This window comes from Babylonia areolata, chromosome 1 (assembly GCF_041734735.1).
Source record: "Babylonia areolata isolate BAREFJ2019XMU chromosome 1, ASM4173473v1, whole genome shotgun sequence".
Lineage (NCBI taxonomy): Eukaryota > Metazoa > Mollusca > Gastropoda > Neogastropoda > Buccinidae > Babylonia > Babylonia areolata.
The window spans coordinates 36,016,849-36,043,737 of record NC_134876.1 but is presented as its reverse complement, the minus strand read 5'-3'; the positions used below and the strand labels follow the sequence as shown (position 1 = coordinate 36,043,737).

The 26,889-nt window shown below is 45.5% G+C and overlaps 1 protein-coding gene across 8 annotated transcripts in view; it reads left to right on the top strand.

Moving 5' to 3' along the window:
• LOC143282285 (PDZ and LIM domain protein 7-like) overlaps nt 1-26,889 on the top strand; it is a 126,197-nt gene that overhangs the window by 47,835 nt on the left and 51,473 nt on the right. For 3 of the 8 annotated variants that reach the window (XM_076587888.1, XM_076587934.1, XM_076587894.1), the window contains exons 3-5: nt 596-628; nt 17,280-17,382; nt 18,200-18,217. In XM_076587888.1, the coding sequence (XP_076444003.1) occupies nt 596-628; nt 17,280-17,382; nt 18,200-18,217 (154 nt within the window). Of the gene's footprint in view, nt 1-595; nt 629-14,492; nt 14,675-17,279; nt 17,383-18,199; nt 18,218-26,889 lie in introns of those variants that run through there. The other 5 variants (XM_076587921.1, XM_076587908.1, XM_076587901.1 and 2 more) reach the window with 5 other exon arrangements.

Here is a 26,889-nt window from a genome sequence, read left to right as displayed (position 1 = left end):
TAATTCTTTTGATTAATATCAGAGGGGCCTATTTGGCGGTTGTTCGATTGAGTGAATGAGTTTGCTTTGTTTAAGACAAAAGATGGCCCCATAATCATCATTGGGGTAGATCGAAGAGGGCAGGTGTGGAGGGTGGGGGTGCTTCTCTCTCACTCTCTTTCTCCCCTTCCCCCTCATTGTTTCTCTTTTACGCATTTTTTACCTTCCCGTTTCTCTTCCCAGCTTGCTATTTCTATGCCATATGTACGCTTGGATGATGTGCTTTCTGGTAATGCACACACTCACATAAACATGTGCATACATTTACATGTTTGCATGTATGACTAGTCTGTCTCTCACACTGACACTGCTTGTTTGTACACACACACACACACACACACACACACACACACACACATACACACAGAGATGCTGGCTCCCGTCTTCATAATCGCATGCCAACAGGTACAAGACACAAGTCAGTTAGTTATTCATGTCATTATGATTTGCATTGTTGGTTCAGTGAAGTTTTGATATATCATCATCATTTGATTGCTTTTGTTTTTGTTTTACAGTTCAGTTCGCTGATTAATTATTTGTTCGTTTTTTAATCTAGAATAAGAGACAAGCGAGTGGTAACCCAGAATGGGTAAGTATGCTTGCATGCCCTCTGCAAGCAGTCTGAACTGTGTCTTCATTGTTTTGTCAGCCAGATAATCCAGTATTTTTGGCTTAATGAGAAATATGTGAAATCCATTGGTGTTAGAGTTTGGAATTATTGTTGAACACATTTAGAAATAGATCGATGACTGTTTCTTTAGGACTTTATTCATTGTGCTAGCAGGGCTTTGTTGTACCTGATTAATTATGAATGCCAGGTGTTTTGTTGTTTTTGTTGTTGACACTTCCTCGATGTCCAGTCACAATTATAGCATTAACCACGTGTGTGCTAGTTGTAACACTGGGAAAAAACCCCCAACCAAAGCCATTGCTGTTTTAATGCACTTTATTATTGCGTTGATTTGGGTTTGTTAGGAGGTGGTTGTTGTTGTTTCTAACATGCATTTGACTATGCTAGTTGATGGTGTCAGTGTTACGTATACAGATGCATGGGTTGATATTATAGATTATGTGTGGCTGGTGCGCACACATATGTCAGCAGGCAAATGCATTCCACGTGTATTAAGAGTTTTCTTTCCTTTCACTGATGCATCCTCTTTCGCCAGTGTGTACATACGCATACAGACAGACAGGCACATGCGCACACACTCGCCGTTTTGCACGCATGTAAACACACATTCTCATGCATGCACGCACACACACACACACACAAACACACACACACACACACACACACACACACACACACACTCTGCAGAGCACGTGATCACTCGGTGCTGCTGGTAGACCACTTCGACCAAGTCATGACTTTGCTGCTATCCACCCCAACTTCTGTTCTGCATCCTGCATCTTTCCTCTTCCCATCCTGAGCCCTCCTTCCATCCCACCTTCCATCCCTCCACTCCCTTTCTGCCTGCACGTGCTAGTCAGTGACATTTCATTTATTGTCTTCCAGACGTTCTCTAAAATTGTGTCCCTTCTTTCCCCACGATCCTCGCACAGATAGTTGACTGATTAAATGATATTTACCAGGAAGTTGAAGTTTAATTGGAGTTCAGCTCTGTGAGAGGGCGCTGCATAAGAACTTACATGCACAATAGCTGAGTGGTTTAAGGGCCCTGGGTTCGAATCTCAGGAATGGCACCTGGTGAGTATGCATGTAGGCATTTGTTGATCATGGGTGAACATCCTGTTCATCTTGGCTATCAGCTTGTCTGTAGCAGTGTCGCTTATGGCTGTAGAGACCAATGCAGAAATGACAGTCTCTGTAGCAAAGGTCTCACCTTTGTGTTGCACTCTTATGCGTGCTGGCTTGTCTGCCTCTGCATTCAACAGTTTCTCTTCCCCTGTCTTGAGGTCCTCCCGAAACCTGGAGGGGGTCAGGCTGGTGTTCTCCTGACCCACTCCCGGGAGGGTCACTACCTTGTCATGGTCAGGAGGCTTAGTGATCGAGCGAGCTATGTCGGCGGGGGCATCAGTGGTTCTTGGGGTTTGGTGCTCTGATCCCAGGTCTTAATTGACAGCCTACATAGCCATCGTAGCTGTCAGGGCTGAATAAGTGGTGGTTTTGTACTGATGCCCCTGATAGGGCTTCCCATGCCGAACAGGTCATGAGTGAGGCCCAAACTAAACGTGACCCACTGTCCCTTTCGCTGTTCTCTATTCTTCTTTTTACTGCCTGTTTTCTGTCCTCAGCTCCCCATCAAGCTTTCTTTTCCACATTCTTTTTTTCTCTGTGGCCTTCTTTAGGCCCGCCATGTTTGCCGTGCGGCGCAACCTGTGATGGAGGGGAATGAGATCCTGGGGATTGAGAGAGCACGCTGCTCTCAACACATCCCTTTGGCTCGGACCTCTCCTAAGACAGGCGGCACACATTGGCCCGTGTGTGTCAATCGGCTACCCCTTCGTGGGGCTGGGTCAAGACTGGCAGTTTAGTGGCTGACGAAGGTAACCCCCGTAGTGCTCGGTTCTCTGTCCCCGGGAGCTGGGCATGATCGGGGGGGAACACGTTGGAGCTAGACTGTTGGTCGTATATCCTTCCCGAAACCTGGAAGGGGTCAAGCTGGTGTTCCCTTGACCCTGGCCCCTAAGTTGGACCCCATGGTGGGTGGGTAAGGGAGGGATGAATTCACATTTTTTTCAACATGACTTCCAAAAAACTACACCCCCCTAACTCTGGCAAAAGACGAAGACAGGGAACGGACGACTCAGACTCCGATTCGGAGGTCGTTGAGAGCTCTGGATTTTGGCCATCGTGGCTGGTGATGGAGGGCGCTGATGACGACAAGCCGTTGTCGGCTCTCAGCCCCTTCGCTATCCAGAAGGGCTTTCAGTGTCTGGCAGGATCGCTGAAGTCCATCCAGAGGCTGAGGAGCGGAGCATTTTTAGTTCAGACGGAATTCAAAAGGCAGACACAGCTCCTTCTCAAGGCGACCACTTTCGTGGATAGGGCGGTGAAGGTTTCCCCTCACAAAGGCCTCAACTGCTCAAAGGGGGTCATCAGATGCCCGGAGTTGAAAGGTGTGTCTGAGGCCGAGATCAAGAGTGAGCTGTCCTCTCAGGGAGTGACCGACGTGTACAGGGTGACGGTGAAGAAGGGGTCGGACAGAGTCCCGACCAACACTTTCTTCCTCACCTTCTGCTGCCCGGATGTCCCCAAGGACATTCAGGTCGGATACCTCATGGTCAGCGTAAGCTTGTATGTGCCGTCCCCCCTGAGATGCTTTAAATGTCAGAAATTCGGACACGTCAGGGACCGATGTAAGGAGGAAGAGGCGTGTGGCACCTGTTCGAAGGCGGTGCACCAGGGCGATTGCGTCAATCCAGCCCGGTGCGCGAACTGCGGAGGTGGCCACCCGTCCTCATCGAAAGACTGCCCCGTCTGTAAAAAAGAGAAACAAATCCAGAAAGTCAAGACAGAAAAGAAAATTTCCTTCTTTGAGGCAAGGAAACAGGTGGAGGCCGCGTCGCCTAAGGTGTCGTATGCCTCTGTCGTCAGACCCAGGACGGTGGACGTCGCGGTCCCGACGACGTCCACAGGAACGCAGACGGACGACTTAACCGCCTCGTCGGAACCATTGGCCTTGGGTGGAGACGCCGTGTCCACCCCTTCCCATCCTGTACGGCAGTCCTCAGAGGCTGCTGGGCGGGAGCGGAAAACCTCGGGCGGAGGCACGTTGTCCTCCTCCCGCCCCACCCCACCCCCCGGCACCCCTCGCCCCGCCTCTCGTCTGCCTGGCCCTCGGGCTGGCGGAAGTGGCCGGAAGCCCCCCGTACCTCCAAGGCTGAAGGAGGGGAGGGTTGCGGCCTCGGCGGGATCGGGAGGGGCCGAGGTGGTGGATATTCTGACTCGGTCGGAATCCGAAAAATTTATTTCGAAAAACAAATACTCCATCCTGGCGGACCTTGAGCCACTCGCAAGCACAGGAGCAGGGGGTAGCGATGGAATAGGCTGCTGCTTTATTATTTAACCTTTTTTAATGGCAGTGATCCACTGGAACATCCGGGGGTTCCACGCCAATTTTCAGGAACTCCAGCTGCTTTGTCGTGCTTTGAAACCCTCAGTGCTGGCGCTGCAGGAGACTCTGCAAAGAGATGGCAAGGTTTTATCTCTCTCTGGTTTTAACTCTTGTTTTTAAACCCGCTCAACCGAAGCAAGAGGGATTGACGGGAGGTGTCGCTCTTTTTTTTCGCAAGTCCCTTTTATACAGTACAGTTCTTTTAAGGACCCCTTTACAGGCGGTGGCAGTCAGAGTCACGCTTGAGAAAACCATCACTGTCTGCTCTCTCTACCTTCCTCCTTCCGTCCGTGTTCTGAGGCAGGACCTCATGAACCTGGTCAACCAGCTCCCACGTCCGTTTTTACTGTTGGGCGACTTCAGTGGACACTCCCCGCTCTGGGGAAGTGAGATGACATCAGCCCGAGTTCTCCTCTTAGAAAACCTTCTTTCCGACATGGACTTGTGCTGTCTTAACGACAAGTCTCCCACTTACCTGCATCTGTCCTCTGGAAAGCTCTCGTGTTTACATCTGTCGGTCTGCGATCCATCGTTGGTCCTGGACTACGAGTGGAAAATGCACGACGATCTGCACGGGAGTGACCACTTTCCTGTCGTCCTCCGCCCCACAGACGGAGAAGGTGACTCTCTGCCTGACCGCCTGTATTACGACAAAGCAGACTGGAGTTTTTTTACCACCAAGATAAGAGCGGAGCTGCAGGAAGAAACAGTATTGAAAAGCAAGGACCCTGCTGACGCTCTGACTCGGATCGTTTTAGATTGCGCCAAAGCAGCAGTCCCATCGTCTACCTCCAAGCCTCAGGTCCCTAGAACGCCCTGGTTCAACGCGGAATGTCGGAAGGCCCGCAAGTCTCGGAAGAGAGCGCAGCGACGCGTCTTTCGGAGACCGGAGACCGATAGCGTTCGAACCCATCAACAGCTGAGGGCGAAAGCCAGGTATGTTTTTAAAAAGAGCCAGAGGAAGTCATGGAGAGATTTTTGCTCTTCCTTAACCTCCAACACACCCAAGAAGAAAGTGTGGAGGGTTTTAAAAAGAATTAAGGGCAAAAACGTATGCCCGACCTTTCACCATCTTAAACTTTCAGACGCTCTGGTCACAGAGAAGAAAGCAGTTGCCAATTTGCTTGCCTCCACAATAGAACAGAACTCGAGATCTGCTAACAAATCTGCTCACTTTCTTAAAACCAAAAACCTGTCAGAAAAAACACCATGGAACTTCTTTTCCGACAACACAGAGATTTTCAACCTTCCTTTCACAATGAACGAACTTAAATCTGCCCTTCAGACCTGTACGGATTCCTGTCCAGGAATGGACGAGGTCCATTATAAACTCTTAAAGCACCTTCCCCAAACCTGTCTGGACACCCTGCTTAAAGTTTATAACCACATCTGGGTCACAGGCTTCTTTCCACCCTCCTGGCGGAAAGCCCTCATAATCCCGCTGCCGAAACCAGGAAAAGACCCCTCGAACCCCTCCAACTACCGCCCAATAGCACTGACCAGCTGCATCTGCAAACTGATGGAGAAGATGGTCAACGGTAGACTGATGTGGAAACTAGAGACCGACGGCCTTCTGGCGAAAGAACAGTGCGGTTTCCGCAAGCATCGCTCTACCGTTGACCATCTGGTTCGTCTGGAAACCACTGTAAGAAATGCTTTCATGAACAAACAACATGTGGTGGCCATATTTTTTGATTTGGAGAAAGCTTACGATACCACGTGGAAATTTGGTATTCTCTTGGACTTGCACAAGCTCGGCTTCCGAGGACACCTGCCTCAGTTCATCCACAATTTTTTACAAGACAGACAATTCCAGGTGAGAGTCGGCACCACCCTGTCCGACATTCACGAGCAGGAGCTGGGTGTCCCGCAAGGGAGCATCCTGTCACCGGCTCTTTTCAGCATCAAAATTAATGACATCGTTCAATCCGTTCAGAAGGGATTGGACAGCTCGCTGTTCATGGACGATTTTGCCTTATATGCAACCGGCAGCACGTATGCCAGCATCCAGCGACGGCTTCAGCTCTGCGTCAACAACATCCAGTGTTGGGCAGAGGAGAATGGCTTCACATTTTCGTCCTCCAAAACTGAATGCATCCATTTTCATAATTTTCGCCAGTTCTATCCGGACCCTGAAATCCGTCTGGGAACATCCACCATCCCGGCGGTCAAGGAAGCCAGATTTTTAGGGGTCGTCTTTGATCAGAAGCTGAACTTCCTCAGCCATATTAAACAGCTGAAAATATCTTGCCTAAAAGCCCTGAACATCATCCGAGTTGTGGCACACACGAACTGGGGTGCTGATAAGAGAACTCTCTTGCACCTCTACAGAGCCCTGGTCCGGTCCAAACTGGATTATGGAAGTGTAGTATACGGCTCGGCCAAACCATCTTACCTGAAACTGTTGGACCCTGTACACCACCAAGGGCTCCGACTCAGCTTAGGTGCTTTCCGCACCACCCCTGTGCACAGCCTGTACGCAGAGGCGGGGGAACCGCCTCTTTCCAACCGCAGACTGAAGCTGACCCTGAATTATTATTTGAAATTGTTCTCTGAACCTACAAACCCTGCTTACGACGCTGTATTCAACAACCCTTTCGATAAGAAATTTACAGACAACCCATACTGCATACCTCCTCTCGTACTCCGCATTCAGCCGCACTTAGAAAAGGCCAATCTGGATGTCGGTGGCATCTCGGATTTCTCTAAGTTCCCTGACAGCCCTCCGTGGACCTTTACAACACCTGAGGTCCGATTCGATCTGGCCTCGTACCGTAAGGACACCACTAGTTCTCTGGCCTACAGAACTTACTTTTCGGAACTGTGCCACAAATTCCCCACTTTTCAGAGCATCTTCACTGACGGTTCCATGTCAGAGGACGGAGTCGCCGCATCTGCGTTCTGTCCCGCCTTTCCTGACCGGCCCTCAACGGAACACATCCTGTCTGACAGCTCGGTGTACACTGCGGAACTGACCGCACTGGTTCTGGCGGTAAAAATGGTTCTCTCTTCGAAACAAAAGAGATTCATGATCTTTTCCGACTCCTTGTCAGCCCTGGAGGCGATAGCCTGCAGGAATATCACTCATCCCAAACTGCTGGAATTTTATGAAACTTTTACTCTTGCAACGAAGAAAGGATACGAGGTTGTGTTGGCCTGGGTTCCTGGACATGTTGGCATTCGTGGTAACGAAAGGGCGGACCTGCTGGCCAGGAACACTGTAAAGAAAGAATTGTCCAGATCCTTTGTGCCATATACAGACATGAAGCGGAAGGTGAACACCTACGTTAAGGATCTTTGGCAAGAGGAGTGGAACACCCAGATGGACAACAAGCTCTTCCAGATCTGTCCGGAACTAAAAGAGACCCTCCCTTCGGGGGTGAAGAACAGAAAGGAGGAGTCTGTGCTGTGCAGACTGCGTACGGGGCACACTTTTTTTACTCATTCTTACTTGTTGAAGGGGGAAGAGGCCCCTCGATGCATTCCCTGTGACGAGCCTCTCACCGTGAAACACGTGCTCCTTGACTGTTGGGATCTGCATGACGTTAGACGCAGACATTACATGGCGGTTTCTTTGAAGACTTTGTTTCGTGATGTCCCTCCGTGGGCGCTGATGGACTTCTTAAAAGAAGTGAACCTTTTTAACCAGATTTGAAGGTTTTAAACTATGGAAGTTTTTTTTAAATTTTGGAGTGGAAAGTTTGAAGTGGTGACTCGTTTTAATTGGTTGTTTTCTTTTATCCTTGTAGTAGTTATTGACGCGGCGATAGCCTTGAGATGACCTTAGTGGTCGGCGAGGCTCTAAGCACCATAATTTCATTTCATTTTTCAGATCTGATCTTGGTCATTTCTGTGCATTTGCAGCCGTAACAAGCACCAATTAACTGAGTAGACTGCTGGATGATGTGATCGAAATCAGATTCTGGGTTCCCCCATATTTCAGGTGAAAACCCTTTTTAAAGAATTTTCAAACTGTGGCTTTTTCGATACCCCAAATGTAAGCCACTGTGTCACAACCTGAGAGGGCGTGTGCTGCTGAATGGTTTGGGATGATACATATGTTCATGCTCTTTGACTGTTGCGGCAATGTAACATGATGTTTTCTGGGAGGATGTGCCTTCCATCACAACAGCAGCAACAGCAGCAGTGATCAGCTGGGGATGAGATGCCATTCTTGATTTCAACTGGGATGGGGTCATCAGCAGTCACTACAAGCTTGTGCTGAAGGAACCCTTGAACCTGAAGACAACATACCTTTTCCAGCAGCTGCTCACAGATGATGGCAATCATCTGTATCAGTGTTACACTTTTAGGAGGCAGAGCTTGTGACACCTTGTGGCTGTTTCCACAGCTTCAGAGGATCAGGTGGTGCTTTTGATGCTGATTGGATAATACCTGTCAAAGACAAGAACAACATTGCTCTCTTTCAGTTTGGTAATAATCAACTCCAGGAATCTGTCCACATATGTTTGTTCTGAGCCCTGATGTACTGAGTACCAAGTACTGATGGCCAACAGACAGTCCACAGCACTGAACAGACATCAGTGATCACAACATCAGCTTTCTGACATATGTGTGGACAGATGAGACTGCAGTTTTATTTTCAGTACAGACTTTGTAGTGGAATGTCTCATGAGCTCACTGTCTGTAAACATGGAAGTTGGAATTGGCACCAGCTCATGTTGAAATGTTTTCCAGGTCAAGAAAATGTGTGTTCATTAGATCCATGACTCTGCTGTATATGAGTTCTGTGTCAAATGTGGTTCCAGATCCTCTTTTGTCGCTTTTCAGCTGACAGTCAAGGTGACAATCTTTGAACTAAGGGAAACATTGAACCCTTCTGGCCATGTGCTCTCAAATTCCTCCATCTGCTTAACCCCAGATTCAAAGTTTTGTCAACGTTGACATTCTTTTCGAATATCATTCCTCTGGCGATGCTGACAGTGCCACTGTATGATCATTTGGAGTAAGTGGGTTGATGCACACCAGAAGTTTCCTTTGAATTTTGTCTCTGTCTTTGGCATCGGACTGAATCCACACTGGCATTTCTTTTTGTGGAATGTAACATTCTGTGATTCAGTGTTCTTCTGTTCCTGATTCTCAGAGATGCCTTTGATCAGCTGGCTGCGAGTGTGGGGACTGTGCCCATCTGGCTTGTGCACTAGGGTTCAGAGTGATGCCGATCAGATCACCTGACCCATGACCTGACGACTTTTTTGGATGGCTACTGTTGTGTTGGATGCAGTGCTGGCTTCTTTTTGCATTTCAGGTTGCGATTGATGTGAAGAGAAGGGGTGTAAGTGGATGCACGGTTAAAATGGCAGCGTATGAAGGCATGTTCAGAAACAGAGAGCAAACATTCCAGTTTTTTTTAATGTAAAGATGAATGCTGCTGGAAGTAGCAAAGTTCCTCTCCCTCCTGTTGAAAAAAAGAGGTATGTTCAGTATGTGCACACATGCACGTAGGTGTGCATACAGATAGCCAGACAGACAGATATGCTCTCTCTCTTTCTCTCTCTCTCTCTCTCTCTCTCTTACAAACACCTATCAACCCACCCACCCACACACACACACACTCTCTCTCTCTCTCTCTCTCTCACACACACACACTCATACACACACACATGCCCACACACACACACACACACACACACACACACACACATTTCTATTTCTACATTCCTTTAATGTTCTTCAGAATTGTGTTAATGGTTTCTGATTATCATTATTGAACTGTTACTGTTAAATGTTATTGCATGTTAGGTGTGCATTTTTTGGTAGATTTCTACCTTTTCTGTTTTCAAAAGAGGGCCTTGTCACTCCCCACCCCCCTGACCCCCATCTCCTGTTTTTTATTTATTTGTTTGTTTTATTTTATTATTATTTTTTGGGGGGTGGTTTTTTTTTTTTTAAACAGATTTATGACGCAAATATTTTACCATACGTTCATTTTAACCTGAAACAATGAACAACTGGCGAATGTTTTAAAATGCGGATTACTGAGAAATGTTTCAGTCAGAAATAAGTTACGCTCACCTTAAAATTGCGTGTGTTGTTACAGAACGTTCCAAAATAGTGGAAATCCCGCGATCTGCTTGGTATACAACAAAACCAGTGCCATTCAGATTTTGGCCACGGTTAAATTTGTGACCAAACAAACTGTTAGAAGAAAGGGACACAGGATGTATAGAAATGTAATAAAAAATTACAAACATAATATTATGTTGCCAACAACAGTTGTGTACTTTGAAATATTGCCTAGAAGTAGGTGGCACTGCCTTGAAAAAGGTGGCTGTTTTATGGTGCCACAGTCTCTCTCAGGGATGGGAGGCGGAAGACTAGACACCGGTGATGACAGGCAGGACATTCCTGAGTTGAGTCATCTGCTGACAGCCAGCAGTACTGGTGCACATGGTCTTCGCGGCTACAGTGTGCTGTGTGGACTAAAAGGAGACAATGCTTATTTTGATTTTTCTTTACTTAATTTTTTCGAAAAATGCTCAATGATGACAAGGTGGCATCAGTCGGATATTTGATGTATACCTATTAAGGAACCCAAAACTGCTGAAAACAATTATGAGACCTTTTTTGAGAGGCTCCGGTGCTTTCTGCCAGACTAGTAACGTCTCATGTCTCACACACACATACATACATCCAGCTATCAGTAGCCATTGTGTTCAAAGGTGGGTGGGAACATGAAACCGCAACAGACTTTCCTGCTACAGACTTTCCTGCCCGGCTGTGTTTGTTGGAGGGGGTTGGAGGAGGGAGGGGCAGGTGAGTGAGTCATAGTCTGAAAGGGTAGATCAGTAAAGAACAAGGTGGTGACAGGCCAGTGACACCCAGACCAAACATGACAGATGCGTGACTGGCGGCAGTCAAACAACAGGACAAGGCATTGTCACAGGCCTGCCTGTCAGACTGGAAATCACACCCATACCAGTGTGTGTAGACATAAAAACTGTGACTTCTGGACAGCTCAGTGGCCTTTGTGTGTGTGTGTGTGTGTGTGTTCAATTGAGTTTAGAAAAAAAAGGGGTAATGTTTCCCATCCCCATACCCATGTAAAAAAACAAAAAAACAAACAAAAAAACAAACAAACTTTCATCGTTGATCCTGAAAGGAATACGTTTTTATTGCAGTTCAGCAATTTCTTCTCATTTGGTCTCATTATAGCTCTTTCATCCCTCTGAATCAAAGTTATGCATGCTTGTAAATGACTGGGATGAAAGTGCTTAGATTTGTCTCTGGTCAAAATTTGGTGCTATGTATATTTACCTTTAAATTTAATATGAATATGATGATGATAATGATAATTATCTGTACTCGTTTCCTTTTTGACTCACTTGTGTAAACAAAGTGAGTCTGTGTTTTAACCTGGTGTTTGGTTGTCTGTGTGTGTGTGTGTGTGTGTGTGTGTGTCCGTGGTAAACTTTAACATTGCCATTTTCTCTGCAAATACTTTGTCAGTTGACACCAAATTTGGCATGAAAATAGGAAAAATTCATTTCTTTCCAATCATCTTGTTTAAAACAGTATTGCACCTCTGGGATGGGCACAAAAAAATAAAAAAGAAGCCAAATTATATGCAAACTGAATTTACTGTTATTTTTATATTTATTTTTTATTCTCTAAACTTGGCACTTTGATCTGATATTCTGACACAACAACAAGAGCGGTCATTTTTATCATTTTTTGTTCAAACAGGAACTTCTTTTGCTAAGCATGGAAGTTATATTTATTTTGCATGTCTTTGGTGCAGATAGTAAAAAAGGGGAAATTAATCTAATTAATGCTAAGGGGCTTAATTTGCTCTAAACTGATCTTTCTCAACTTAAACATTACATGTTGAAATTATACTCAATACATGAAAAGCTTATGTGTTTTACTCTCAGTGTACAGGGCTTTCACTATGTTCATTCGCCCAAGTGGTCTTTTTCGGAAAATACTAAAATCAATACCATGAGTAGACTTTATAGATCTATTGGCTGAGCCCTGAAGGTCATGGGCAAAAATCAATTGCGTACACATATTTATACATATTCAAAGCGTGTGCTCATCTTCTTCACGAACGCGAACTACGCCATTTTGTTTCAAGTTGTTGACCTGCCCATTCAATCCTATATTCAATGGACAATACACGATATCATGTGATGGAAAGTTGGAGAAGGAGACCGTTAAATATTTATTCAGAGAAAGATTTGTGAACGCCTCATCACTTATTGGATTATGCCCCAAACTGCCATAAAAATATCCATAGAATCAGTCGGAATTCACAGTTAAAAATAATAAACCATGAGAGTTAATACCCTTGAATTGATGAAACGCAAAAATTTCCAGTCTTGACTTTTCTCAAAATGAAGTCCTTTTCACTTCATACGACGTTTAGAAGTACTTGTATTTGGCTCTACATATTATTAGTTTAACAAAATACTCAAATTTCATATCAACTTTTAAACTGTAAAACTAGAATGAACATAAAAGAGAAATTGAATCAACCGTTTCAACCGGGTGTAACTAAACTTGGACATCTATCTAGATCCAGAGAAAACGGTTAAATGTTGCAGTGTGATTGCAGCGATAGCCACGTCTCCTTTACCGTGGACTTAAAAAGAATTTTTAATTGCCCATAAGCATTTTTTGAATGCCCAAGATACACCAGAATGATATTATTTAAACAGCGTTCTCACTGCGAATGCCGCAATCGATTTATCGCCCTTTGAAAAAAGCATGTTTAAGTATTATGTTTTTGAACGTCAGTTAAGGAGCCACGATAGTGTAATGGGTAAGACAGTTTCTTCTCACCCGATCACGCGGGGTTCGAATCTGCCGTTAGGACTTTTTTTTTCTTCTTTTTTCTTTTTCTTTTAACCGAAGCTTTATAATAACAGATACAGAACACATTTTAACAATTAGATTTTTTTTAAGTGTATCACAAGTGAGTCTTGAAGGCCTTACCTCTCTTGCTGATAGTTTGTGTTAGTTTTTTTTCTCGTATTACCTGAATATTGGATATAACCGTATTTCAACTGGCAGTTACTGTTTAAGATTAGACAAGAGGAGGGTGATTTTTACAACTGTGCTGCAGATTGTTGATGCATGATTGTTGTACTGTGGGAAATGCTAACAGCCAAGTGATCTGCTGGTGTGTTAATTCTGTGGGGGAAAGTTTGTTGTTGTTGCTCCTTGCTTGTGTTGCATGACTTTCTGGATAAAAGTGTTAAATGTAAACAAATCAGAGCTAACAGAGTCAGGTAATTTCAACTGAAAAGAAGTGAACAGTTTCTGAAATTGAATTGCAAGCTGTGTGGTGCATGGCTGCAGTAATGTTAGTTTTGAAATCAAGTCCAGTTGTGCCCTGTTTCATCCAGGCTTTCAGGCTTAATTCACTTCAGGAAAATGTACTGTTCTGCTCTTAACTCTTTCGTTCCTATTTTTCTATGAACCATTACTCCCCCTTGTTCTGAGATCCCTACCATTCGCATATTCCCTTCATTCCTGGATTTGGAGAAGAGAAAGAAAGTATGAAGCAGGGTACTTATTTTGGAGGCTTACGGTAACGCGGCTCATTACAGTACACTAAGATTGTCATATACTGTTGTGTTCAGAATTGATGTGAGAAGTTGTCTGAGACCCTGTTGACACTATAGAGTGACATCTCTGGTGACACTCAGGTGTAAAACAGGTGACTTTGGGGTCAAACACAATGCATACAACTACGTACTACATGCAGGACAGTGTTTTGCTTGCAGAGTATGCACATCATGCAGGTACTCACTGAGTAGTGCTTCGCATGTATCTCAGTGCCACACTGCTAGTCATATCCACGAAAAACTGTCACAATTGTCACTACTATTGTCCTTATCACATGAATGATTTGAACTTTGTCTCAAAGAGAATATATGCCTTTCACTACACTAGCAGTCACTGAGCCAGAATCAGATCATTATTTACACAATTCTTGAACAAAAACTATTCAGAAACGATACTGTCTCTAAATATGCATGTCCCTGTCACAATCATCACATAATGTGCCACACAAAGGTGACGTGTGTGATATACCTTGAAGCAGTCATGCCAGTTACTGCACAAGTATACACAACAATTTTAACACTTCTTACTTTTTTAACTTTTCATCACCCGCTATCTGTGCTTCTGTTGCAACAGCTAATTGCACTCTCTCTTTGTCATTCGTTTGAAACAGATCGAAATCATTATCTGTTAGAGCGTTGTGAAACTCATCATCAGAAAACTGGTCACAATCCAAACTTTCTACACATTCCGTTTTTCTGTGTCCGTGTGTCTACACAGCACATCAGCAAGAATGTAGCGGCACCCACTTTCCTACGGCCTAGGGAGGGGGAAGGGGGTGTCTGGCATCCATTCCACTCATAAACACTGCCCCGCTGGTGACCCGGTCAAGGATAGATGACGCGCACTGATGACGCGACTCGCGGGAAGTTCAAAGCGCTTAACGCGAGAACCGATTTTCCGGGCTGCAGGAAGGAAAGGGGGAATTCTCTGCTGCACGGTTTTCCGGCCTCCAGGAATGAAGGGTAAAAATCCTGTAAACCGGAAAACTATTCTGCAGGGATGAAAGAGTTAAGTCATTGCACAAAAGCCCAGTATAGCAGGCCAGAATATACTTGAGCATAAAATGGCCAAGGCCAAAATATACCTGGGTGTAAAACGGCCTAGGCTGCTTTATATTCCATGATGTAAAAATGTCAATAACTGCCCACATTTCCCATTCAGCCCTGCACCCAGGCATTGCCCTGCCATCAAAATTTGTTTTATCAAAATTATGTACATGCTCGTACATATGCATAAACTGCAAGCAAAGTGAACTAACTTCTACAGTATTTCCAGCTGTGTATTTCCACATGTCAATTCAGAGGAAAAACTACTGGTAATCAAATTCAGCATGATTTCTCTGTTTTTCCACATCAGTATTGCAGGGGAACCTGCCAACTCCCTAGGGTCGGATGGCTTGAATCTGTACAAGAGCTTACGGAATTATGAATTTTAGATTCACATACAGCAGGCCTATAATTGTTGACAACCTAATATACTGACAGGGTGCTTGTTGCATTCTCTTTGGAACATCTGAAAGAGAACAAAGGAGGGAAATATTTGAAAAAGATTTAATATGAAAAATATAGTCTAGGTTAGGAGAGATAAGAAGAAACAGACAATTATTTTTAGCAGTTTTGGATTGTTTGAAACAGCATATAGAATTTTAGGGTTTCTGTTTGGTCTGTAAACTGTTATATGCCCATTGCAGAAACGCCAGCTATTGTGGTGATGGTATAACTGATGGATGAGCTGACATCGATGGATGGATAGCTCAGCTGGAAGGCTGGGGTTTTTTGTTGTTTTTTTTGTTCAAGCCCCCTGTCTTATTGTCTCCTGTTATTGTAACTAGTGTGACACGGCCTGTTGCCCACAATATGTAGACTGTTAGTCCTGTTAACAAGTGGGTGGCTTGGAGGTTATCTGGGACAAACTGGCAAAGGGCCTGAAGATAATTATTATCTTAATGGCTGGAAACAGTTTAATGTGTTCTTAAGATGGTGAAGGAATTAGGATATCTTTTGAGCTGTAGTATTCACAAGTTTGATGTATCTGTCAAGCTCTGGATGGGTTGATTTTAAAAAATCTAACCAGCTTTCCTTATATATATATATATATATATATATATAGAGAGAGAGAGAGAGAGAGAGAGAGAGAGAGAGATTTACAAGTCAAGAGTTTTCCCTTATGCCATAAAGATTATTTGAGAATGTGGTATAAATAGTATTCATGAAATTTAATTTGAACATTCTTAGAATAAAATAGAACTTGTGTATTGGTCGATTTTTGTATATTATATGTTATGTAGTATTTTGTTTATTTTATTTTGTTATGCTTTCTTTTATTTTTTATTTTTTGTTGTCAGAGAGAGAGAGAGAGAGAGAGAGAGAGAGAGAGAGAGAAGGTGTGTCTGTAATATATATATATGTTGGTGGGAGGGTGTGCATGATTTATTTCCATTGTCAGTCACACATGTGATTGTTTTAACAGCTTTCATCAGTGCAGTCTTCTTCAAACAGGGTGACAGGGTGGTGACTCAAGCATTTTTCTCTTCTCTTCAGCCCCACTCCTTCCAATCTCTTTCTCCATCTCTACCACCCTCTGTTGTTCTCTCTTTCTCCCCAGGTCTCCCTCCCAGTCTCTTCCCTCCCCCTAAGTATCTTTGAACAAGAAATGAAATACAGAAATATATGAATGTATTTGATTTATGTGGAAAGGGAAATGCTGATTAAGAATCAAACAACAAGGAAGGGGGTGGGAAGAAGGGAGGTGGCAGCAGCTATCTTTGTAGAAATTTGTGTTGGGCAAAGTTTCATGAGTATGGTTTGGAATAGTTTATGTTGAACTTCAATGTCTTTATCAAATCAAACACACGTGCACACATGCACGCACACACATACATTCACACACACACAAGCAAATAAAACCCCGTTTAGAGGTAATCATACATAAAAAAAAGATACAACGATATGTATATGAAATCAGACAGACATGTTGTAGGCATGTATGTTTGTTCATTTATTTTTCCTCTTTTTATTTTGTATTGTCTTCTTGTTTTGTTTTGTTTTTTTGTGGGTTATTTTGTTGGGGTTTTTTTGTTTTGTTTTTGTGGGCCAGTGAAGAAGTTCATGAGAAGCACCAATGTTAAAAAAGAAAAAAAAGAAAAAAGAAAATGAAAAGATTATGCTCCATGAGCTGCATGCAACTGAGTCCACAAAAAACAAACAAACTATTGAGGCAAATGAGAGTGTGAAAAGAAGTCAATACAAATGGTGATTTTGTCATCTGCATTTGAAAAAAAAGAAGGGAAAAAAAGCATATGATAAACTTCCATTGAGAGTGAGCATCCCATCCCCTAACTTTTTTTTTCTGTTTTGAAAACAAACAGTAAAGATGATATTGTTGGAGCAGACAGATGGTGACACACAATGTTTTCAAATATGAGAAGAGTAACATGTCTTGAAATTTTGAAGGAGGGGATGAAAAACGTTTTTTTAAAATTTTTTATTGGTATGAAAACATTAATATAAAGTATGATGTGTGTGTGTGTGTGTGTGTGTGTGTGTGTGTGTGTGTGTGTGTGTGCAGAGGAGGGGCCCCACAGAGAGGGGAGGGAAGCTATGAGACCTTCTCTCCACCATCGGTCAGTGCTGCCACCTTACAGAATGCTGGCAGTTATAACTCTGCCCAGGTGAGAGCCAGGTTTCCACTGAGTGTCTGTTGAGTTTTGTGTTCCCTCCTTATTTCCTGTTTGATGTATTTGTTGAAGAATGTATGTCTTTTTGAACAAGAGAGAAAGAAAAGAGGTTCAGAGGTGTGTGCACACACACCCACATACATGGGATGTGGAAGTGGAGGAGGGAAACAATTGGTAAGGGAGACATTCATTATTAATTAAAAATGAAAATGATTGATGGTTTGAACTCGGCTGGGCTGCACAGAAAGGAGTGGGCAATAAAGAATAATGAAAGGAGAGGGAAGTACTTAATCAGTTGAGAAGTCGCATACAATATTTATGACAGGTCAGAATACATAGGGTACAGTGAATGTATTGTGTGTGTGTGTGTGCTTAGAACCCTGGGAAGAACTCTGATCTTGGGAGGGGTGGGGTTGGGAAATGGAGGGGTGATAGGGGCTGACAGGGTAGAGGTGAAGGTTGGATCTGTCTGGGTGCATATGAGTCAAGTTTTGTCATCTTGGCTGGCCCTCAACTGTGTGATTGTGTATTCCTTTCTGTCTGTTTCTGTTCTGTTTGCCTTTGTGAACATTGTATGGTTTTTATTTGTTGATATTCTCATTTGCAAAACTTTCTTCTGGGGATTATCTGGTGCATGTTGGAAGGGTAATAAAGCTTTGCATTGTTGTCTTGCTCTAATTTGTTGTTGTTCTTGTCAGTGAGAATCTCCTCTGCTGGTGATCTTATAATATGTGGAAGGGGTTGAAGCCTAGTTAAAGATGCCTTATTGCCCAGATGACTAAACCATGGTAACATCGGTCTTCTTTTTCAGAGTTCTCTTAGCACCAAGGTTTTTGTTCCTTTTTGTTTAGTTTCTTTGTTTTTGTTTTTCCAAGTTGGCATGCTGGCTGTTCGTTCCAAATTGGTTGGCATTGCTTAGTTCTTTATTTGTCTTTCTTTGTATTTTAAGGATTTTTTGGTTTCGTTCCTTTGTTTGGAATTACTGCTTTCTAGAGAATGTGTTCATACAACTCGTGTGTGTGTGTGTGTGTGTGTGTGTGCGCGTGCTTGCATGTGTGTACAATTTCTTGTACACACACAAGAGAAATGGACAAAAATCTGACAGCATGATTATCTTCATCAAGAGCAAGAATCTTGACAGTCTTGCAGCAAAAACAAGAAAACTGAAACACACACACACACACACACACACACACACACACACACACACACACACACAGAAACACACATAGAAACACACACACACACACACACACACACACTTTGTATGTGTGTGTGTGTGTTTCAGTTTTCTTGTTTTTGCTGCAAGACTGTCAAGATTCTTGTCCATTTCTCTTGTGTGTGTATAATAAAATTTGTATTGATCTTTGCCTGAATGCAATAAAAGCATTGAGAAGCATGATAATTAAATGTGATCTGTTTGTATGATATTTCTCTTTATTCTTTTGTGTTGTGTAGATGATGATATCTGTTGGTATATTACAAAATATTGCACTTGTGAATGAAAGAGTTACAGAAAACAGCAATAAACAGTTATTATTAATTAATTATTAACTTTTTTCTTCTTTATATATATATATATATATATATATATTATATATCTGTGTGTGTGCGTGTGCGTGTGTGTGTTTGTTTCTTTCTTTTTTCTTATTGATCCAAGTTTTATGTTATTTTGGGGATGGTTGAATTTTTTTTAAACCCTAATAGATTTGCTAATTGCTACTTTAAGGATAAGTTACTGTGTTTATGATATTCTTTGCATTTTCCATTTTCTTTTGTGCAAGGAAATAATGATTTGGAGAAGGGATGGAGTGGATGAGTGGGGGGAGGTAGTGATGGGAAACAGAGAGGTATGACAGACATCTTATCTTTTTCACTTTTCGTATATCTTTTTTTATTTTCCTTTTTCTTTCTTCTTTTCTGTTTGCATGTATGTCAGATATTGTATAATTCTCTGCATTGTCCTTTTGCTCTCTATGTTTTCACTTTAAAGAAAAATGCTGCATGCCTTTTCCTCACATGCACACACACACACACACACACACACACACACACACACACACTCTCACTCACACGCACGCACGCACGCACGCACGCACGCACGCACGCACGCACGCACGCACGCACACACACTCTCTTTCTCTCTCTCTCACTCACTTACTCACTCACTCACTCTCACACACTTTGTATGTGTGTGTGTGTTTCAGTTTTCTTGTTTAATTACACATACTTAACTGTGACCCAACTAGTGCAGACTCCGGCAGGGGTCTGACATTCCTGCCTGTGCAAACTACTATCCGCCTATGCGGAGAAAACGAAACTACGGCCGATAACCTCCCGGAAGTAGGTAACCTCCCCTTTGTCCCGCTGGTTATCGCCCTCTTTTTTCCGGCAGCCATTATGACTCCTGCCCTGTGCTCTCCATACGGCTAAGTTTTTTTTCCGTATTTTCTGTCTGTCCGTCGATTCTCTGGCGTTCTTGTTTTTTGTCAAATTTTGTCTCGAACCAGGTGACATAATTATATGGTTCGATTGGGATATCGGGCTAAAATTAAGGTGCAATCAAAATCGATTCGCGGACACTCTGGGCCCTCTATTTCTGGCCCTCTCAACAATGCCAAACCGACGCCTCCCCCACTTCCTTCGCTTCCTCCGGTCGACTCCAGACATCCACCACCTCCTGCACCCTCTCCGGCGACTTCTAGGGGTAGGTTACCCCACACTCAGGTCAGTGGTGCCATTGATGCTTTCCTTTTCAATTCGCGAACCAAGTCGACGCGATCTGCGTTTCTTGGCCCTGCCAATCAGTAGGACACCCGAGTCGATCTCCTCTATCACTTTTCCCATGTCAACAATGGAATGTGCCATAACCCCTTTAATTACAAATACTTGGAATGTGCCATAACCCCTTTGGAAAACAACACCATACACTGGCTTTGGATCCGCACTAGACTGGGCCGTATGTGCGATGTGTCCGTGGCGGCGGCCGTGACATTGGCTCACGCGCCCCCACGCGGCATGCCTCTTCCGTCTCGGATCCTATGGTGACCGAGGCGCTTAGGGATGCCCTCCCCAGGGGTAGGGAGGAAGGTGGACCACTAGGGGACACGCTTGCCCATGTGTGTGCACCCTCACCTTGTCCGATTTTCCGATCCAAGGGAGACAACTCCTGCTTCGGCACCCTGACCGGTGACCGCCGCAGTTACTTCCCTTTACCGGCACGGCTCCTCGCCAACAGTGCAGGTGTGTGCACGGTCCATTCAAGCTTTGCGGTGATGACCCCATTTGCCACACCGCCGGTTGCTGCTGTTTCCCATCCACTAATGGCGTCTCAGCAAGCTGCTCAACCAAACAACCAGCAACCCATTGGGAACTTGCTGCGGCAATTATGCACTGGTGCCACACCTAGCGCCTGCTCCACCCCTTGCGCACAGAGCAGATGCGTGCACAGCCCATTGAACTTCAGCAGTGCCAGCTTTTTTTTCTGCCCCACTGCATATCTCCACTTTTACCCAGACTAATATCGGCAATTCCACGTCGGAGTGCCTCTTGATAACTCGATCCTGCCACTCGGCAGTGCTCGGGCCGATCTTGTCTGGTTACGGCGCCATCATGCCACATGTCCCCACCGTCTCGCGTCCGATGGCGACCGATTGGGGTCGGGATGCCCACGGCACTAAGGGACATTATTACTATCGATTAAGGTGGCATAGAACCATGGACTCTCACACGCAGCATGACGCTCCTCCCTCTACAGTGAGGAAACGTCACACCGGGGGATATGTGCTCTAAAGACACCATCCTTTTCGCCGAATATTGGTGCCAAGGGAGGCAACTCCGCATTTGTAACCGACACAGCACGTCACTCCTGCCCCCCGTGCTGTCCACCAACGATGTTTCTTTGAATTCTCATTGGGTCCTCATGCCCATTCATGGACTTTACACAACTTTGCACAGCAACTGCACCTTTCTTGCTGTTTCTCAGGCTATTGGCGACTGAACCTTTGGGTTCTTCATCCCTGGGCCACACAGGCACACAGCCCTCTGCAGGCAACCAGTCCTGTTACCATTCCCTTCTTGTGATACACAATAACCGGAAATAAATCACAATATTTCCCCTTCTGTTCTTTTGATTTTCATCACAATCAACAAACACGATATATATATATATATATATATATATATATATATATATATATATATATATATATATATATATAAACATATATATATGTGTATATATGTACACACACATATACATATATATATCTATGAGATATCTTGCTACATTTATTCACTTATAGATGTATACTTATCCCTCAGAATACACATGCGTGTGCGCTTATGGGATAGGTTCAGACAACTTTCTTATTAACATGTACAATTATATTTCTATCTCTATTCATTGACATCTATTCATTGAGATTCCCTACATAGCAATATAGGCACACTTGCATTTGCGGCCATCTGTCCACAATGCCCTGAACTCTCTGCGCCTACGTACTTGCACTTATTCATATGTGTATGTACATCTCATATTTAGATTCCTTTCCATTATTGATTATGCACACTTACCCATTTACTTAGCTCTATCTGTGCACGCTACACGTATGCTTATACAGCTGCTTATTTCTTGTGTTTCGATCCCTTGTCCTTGGCATATTTCTGACATCATTACTTGAGTTGATGGATGTTTATAATCCCTTTGCACATGTATGTATTCATTTTCATAAATTCATCCCTACCTTGCTTTTGGAGGACGACTGCACTCACAGACAAAACTGCCTCATTCACGCCTGAATGTATGCTCCTTCACATTTTAGTAGTGGCTGGTCCTTAGAGACCCACACACCCCCTTCCCACCCACAGGCCTAAGAATGCCCTCTCTTGGTGCAAGGAGGGACAAGGCAACCCAACTCATTTGCCTACAACAGTCAACCATAGGGCTGGAGATGCCCTAACTTGGCACAAGGAGGGATGAGGCAGTCCAACTTAGAGGTGTCACTCCGGACACACATGCCCTTCATTCCTTCCCAGTTTGCAAGGCATCCCTTCTTCCCCCCCTTGCCTACAACAACCTTTGGTTTGCACCACTGTGGTTGTGACAACAGCTCCACACGGGCCCTACATCCTAGCCAGCCTTCCCATGAAGGGGTGTCAATCTTTGATTCCCAAATTTTAGTGGACCCAAAAAACTGCCCACTGGGCAGAAGACAATCACCCTAAGCCCATCTCTTCCACTCCTCTCTAGTAGCAGAAGGCCTGGGTCATAATTGTTTTCCTCTACATTTGGGAGAAAGGCATATTGACTAGGACAGATGCGTTTCACAGAGCACAACGAACCGTCCATGAGCCACAGGGGTGTACCTTACTGCCCACTCATACCAGCACGGCAGATGCCGCTTTCAAGCACATCAGTTCGCCCCATCACCTTGCTTGAACAGAGATCCAGCATCAACGTCCCTAACAATTGGCATTTGAAAGCACTTTCTGCACTTGGTCTTCCCTGCCCGATCCTTTCAGCCTCAACACACAACCACTGCTGTGGTTACAGATGGCCATTCCTACTCAAGCACTGTCTTTCCAATGAGACACTTCCAGGGGTTTCTAGCCTAGGCAGGCTATCCCATAATGGAGCCCCAGCCTTCAGTCAAGGGCCTGTCAGAGGATGACTTTGTTGTCACTTCGGACGCAAGCACCATGTCTTTCAGACACATGGTTGCACCACAAGACCCCGTCAACTCTTTCCTGCTCCCTTACATTGCAACATAACCTGCATGGTGGACACCTTCATCCCTCAAGCACACAGCAGCTGTTTCCTGATTTACCCATGCTGATTGGTGTCCTCCTAGGAACAATATATGATAATTAGTCGTGTATGACAGTCACCATCAGAACAGCAGAGGAGGCAACTGCTGTCCAACTATTTGGGCTGGAATTCGATTATACAATTTCCAGTAGAGAGTGTTTTGCCTAAGTTGCATCCCCGGTCCCTCGATCAAGAGGGCCTTAGGACGGATCTCAGTGGATAGTTAGGCCCAAGGCTACAGCACAAAGTCCCAGTGCAATTTCACTTCTAGTCTGAGAGACACAGCCATTCATGAAAGGCTAAGCTGCAAATGATTTCCCTTTGCAATTAAGAAACCACTGATAATACAGCTCTCACTTTGCAGTTGGCCATACTGGAAACGTATGTCAGATCAGTGCTTTGATGTAAATAGCCAGTACAACACATCTTGAGCCACTTACCAGAGCCATCCCAGACTCAGTGTGCACCACACACAGCCAGAGGCCTGTCATGGATCTGGTCCCCTTTCTCACTACAGAACCTTCAGCAAAAAATTTTCCCTATGGAAACCCTCTTCCATTTGGTATTCCACCACAGAATGAGACTCGGTGACCTGTGGGCACATGAAATGCACTTCCACAGCCTGATCCAACCCAGCCATTGACCGCTGACAACTTTCTGCAGGTGGCTCCAACATGCCACACTCAGGTAGAGAAGCCACCAAGCCTTCCGTAAGCCCCTTCGTGATGATACCTACCTGGGCAATTACACAACCCTGTCCCAGAGACACCAGGGACATCAAGTCTTTTGTTGCCAAATGTCTGCCATTCTATGCATAGGCAACATACCAGTGCTGTCATTTTTTGGCAATGACAAAAAAGTAGTGGGGGGAGCACCCATTGCCTGTCAGCTCGCATGGAGGAGCTCTACAGATCTGGCTGTCATGCCTAAGGCAAGCCCAACATGGCGACCTACCTCTGTCTCGTGCCACAGTTTCCTTCAACCTCCTGAAACCTGGAGGGGGTCAGGCTGGTGTTCTCTTGACCCACTCCCGGGAGGGTCACTACCTTGTCGTGGTCAGGAGGCTTAGTGGCCAGTGATCGAGCGAGCTATGTCGGCGGGGGCATCAGTGCTTCTTGGGGTTTGGTGCTCTGGTCCCAGGTCTTAATTGACAGCCTACATAGCCATCGTAGCTGTTAGGGCTGAATAAGTGGTGGTTTTGTACTGATGCCCCTGATAGGGCTTCCCATGCCGAACAGGTCATGAGTGAGGCCCAAACTAAACGTGACCCACTGTCCCTTTCGCTGTTCTCTATTCTTCTTTTTACCGCCTCTTTTCTGTCCTCAGCTCCCCATCAAGCCTTCTTTTCCACATTCTTTTTTCTCTGCGGCCTTCTTCAGGCCCACCGTGTTTGCCGTGCGGCGCGACCTGTGATGGAGGGGAATGAGATCCTGGGGATTGAGAGAGCACGCTGCTCTCAACACATCCCTTTGGCTCGGACCTCTCCTAAGACAGGCGGCACACATTGGCCCGTGTGTGTCAATCGGCTACCCCTTCGTGGGGCTGGGTCAAGACTGGCAGTTTAGTGGCTAGCGAAGATAACCCCCGTAGTGCTCGGTTCTCTGTCCCCGGGAGCTGGGCATGATCGGGGGGGAACACGTTGGAGCTAGACTGTTGGTCGTATATCCTTCCCGAAACCTGGAAGGGGTCAAGCTGGTGTTCCCTTGACCCTGGCCCCTAAGTTGGACCCCATGGTGGGTGGGTAAGGGAGGGATGAATTTACATTTTTTTCAACATGACTTCCAAAAAATCACACACCCCTAACTCTGGAAAAAGACGGCGGCAGGGAACGGACGACTCAGACTCCGATTCGGAGGTCGTTGAGACCTCTGGATTTTGGCCATCGTGGCTTGTGATGGAGGGCGCTGATGATGACAAGCCCTTGTCGGCTCTCAGCCCCTTCGCTATCCAGAAGGGCTTTCAGTGTCTGGCAGGATCGCTGAAATCCATCAAGAGGCTGAGGAGCGGAGCATTTTTAGTTCAGACAGAGTCCAAAAGGCAGACACAGCTCCTTCTCAAGGCGACCACTTTCGTGGATAGGGCGGTGAAGGTTTCCCCTCACAAAGGTCTCAACTGCTCAAAGGGGGTCATCAGATGCCCGGAGTTGAAAGGTGTGTCTGAGGCTGAAATCAAGAGCGAGCTGTCCTCTCAGGGAGTGACCGACGTGTACAGGGTGACGGTGAGGAAGGGGTCGGACAGAGTCCCGACCAACACTTTCTTCCTCACCTTCTGCTGCCCGGATGTCCCCAAGGACATTCGGGTCGGATACCTGATAGTTAGTGTAAGCCTATATGTGCCGTCCCCTCTGAGATGTTTTAAATGCCAGAAATTCGGACACGTGAGAGACCGATGTAAGGAGGAAGAGGCGTGTGGCACCTGTTCGAAGGCGGTGCACCAGGGCGATTTGCGTCAGTGCAGCCCGGTGTGCGAACTGCGGAGGTGGCCACCCGTCCTCATCGAAGGACTGCCCCGCCTGGAAAAAAGAAAAACAAATCCAGAAGGTCAAGACAGAAAAGAAGTTATCCTTCTTTGAGGCAAAGAAACAGGTGGAGGCCGCGTCGCCTAAGGTGTCGTACGCCTCTGTCGTCAGACCCAGGACGGTGGACGTCGCGGTCCAGACGAAGTCCACAGGGACGCAGACGGACGACTTACCCACCTCGTCGGAACCGTTGGCCTTGGGTGGAGGCGCTGTGTCCACCCCTTCCAATCCTGTGCGGCAGTCCTCAGGGGCTGCTGGGCGGGAGCGGAAAACCTCGGGCGAGGCACGTTGTCCGCCTCCTGCCCCACCCCACCCCCCGGCACCCCTCACCCCGCCTCTCGTCTGCCTGGCCCTCGGGCTGGCGGAAGTGGCCGGAAACCCCCCGTACCTCCAAAACTCAAGGAGGGGAGGGTTGCGGCCTCGGCGGGATCGGGAGGGGCCGAGGTCGTGGATATTCCGACTCGCTCGGAATCCGAAAAAGTAATTTGTAAAAATAAATACTCCATCCTGGCCGACCTTGAGCCACCGCAAGCAGAGGAGCAGGGGGTAGCGATGGAATAGGCTGCTGCTTTATTTTTTTTAACCTTTTTAATGGCAGTGATCCACTGGAACATCCGGGGTTTCTACGCCAATTTTCAGGAACTCCAGCTGCTTTGTCGTGCTTTGAAACCTTCAGTGCTGGCGCTGCAGGAGACTCTGCAAAGAGATGGCAAGGTTTTATCTCTCTCTGATTTTAACTCAGTTTTTAAACCCGCTCAACCGAAGCAAGAGGGATTGACGGGAGGTGTCGCTCTTTTTATTCACAAGTCCCTTTTATACAGTACAGTTCTTTTAAGGACCCCTTTACAGGCGGTGGCAGTGAGAGTCACACTTGAGAAAACCATCACTGTCTGCTCTCTCTACCTTCCTCCTTCCGTCCGTGTTCTGAGGCAGGACCTCATGAACCTGGTCGACCAGCTCCCACGTCCGTTTTTACTGTTGGGCGACTTCAATGGACACTCCCCGCTCTGGGGAAGTGAGATGACATCAGCCCGAGGTCTTCTCTTGGAAAACCTTCTTTCCGACATGGACTTGTGCTGTCTTAACGACAAGTCTCCCACTTACCTTCATCTGTCCTCTGGAAAGCTCTCGTGTTTAGATCTGTCGGTCTGCGATCCATCATTGGTCCTGGACT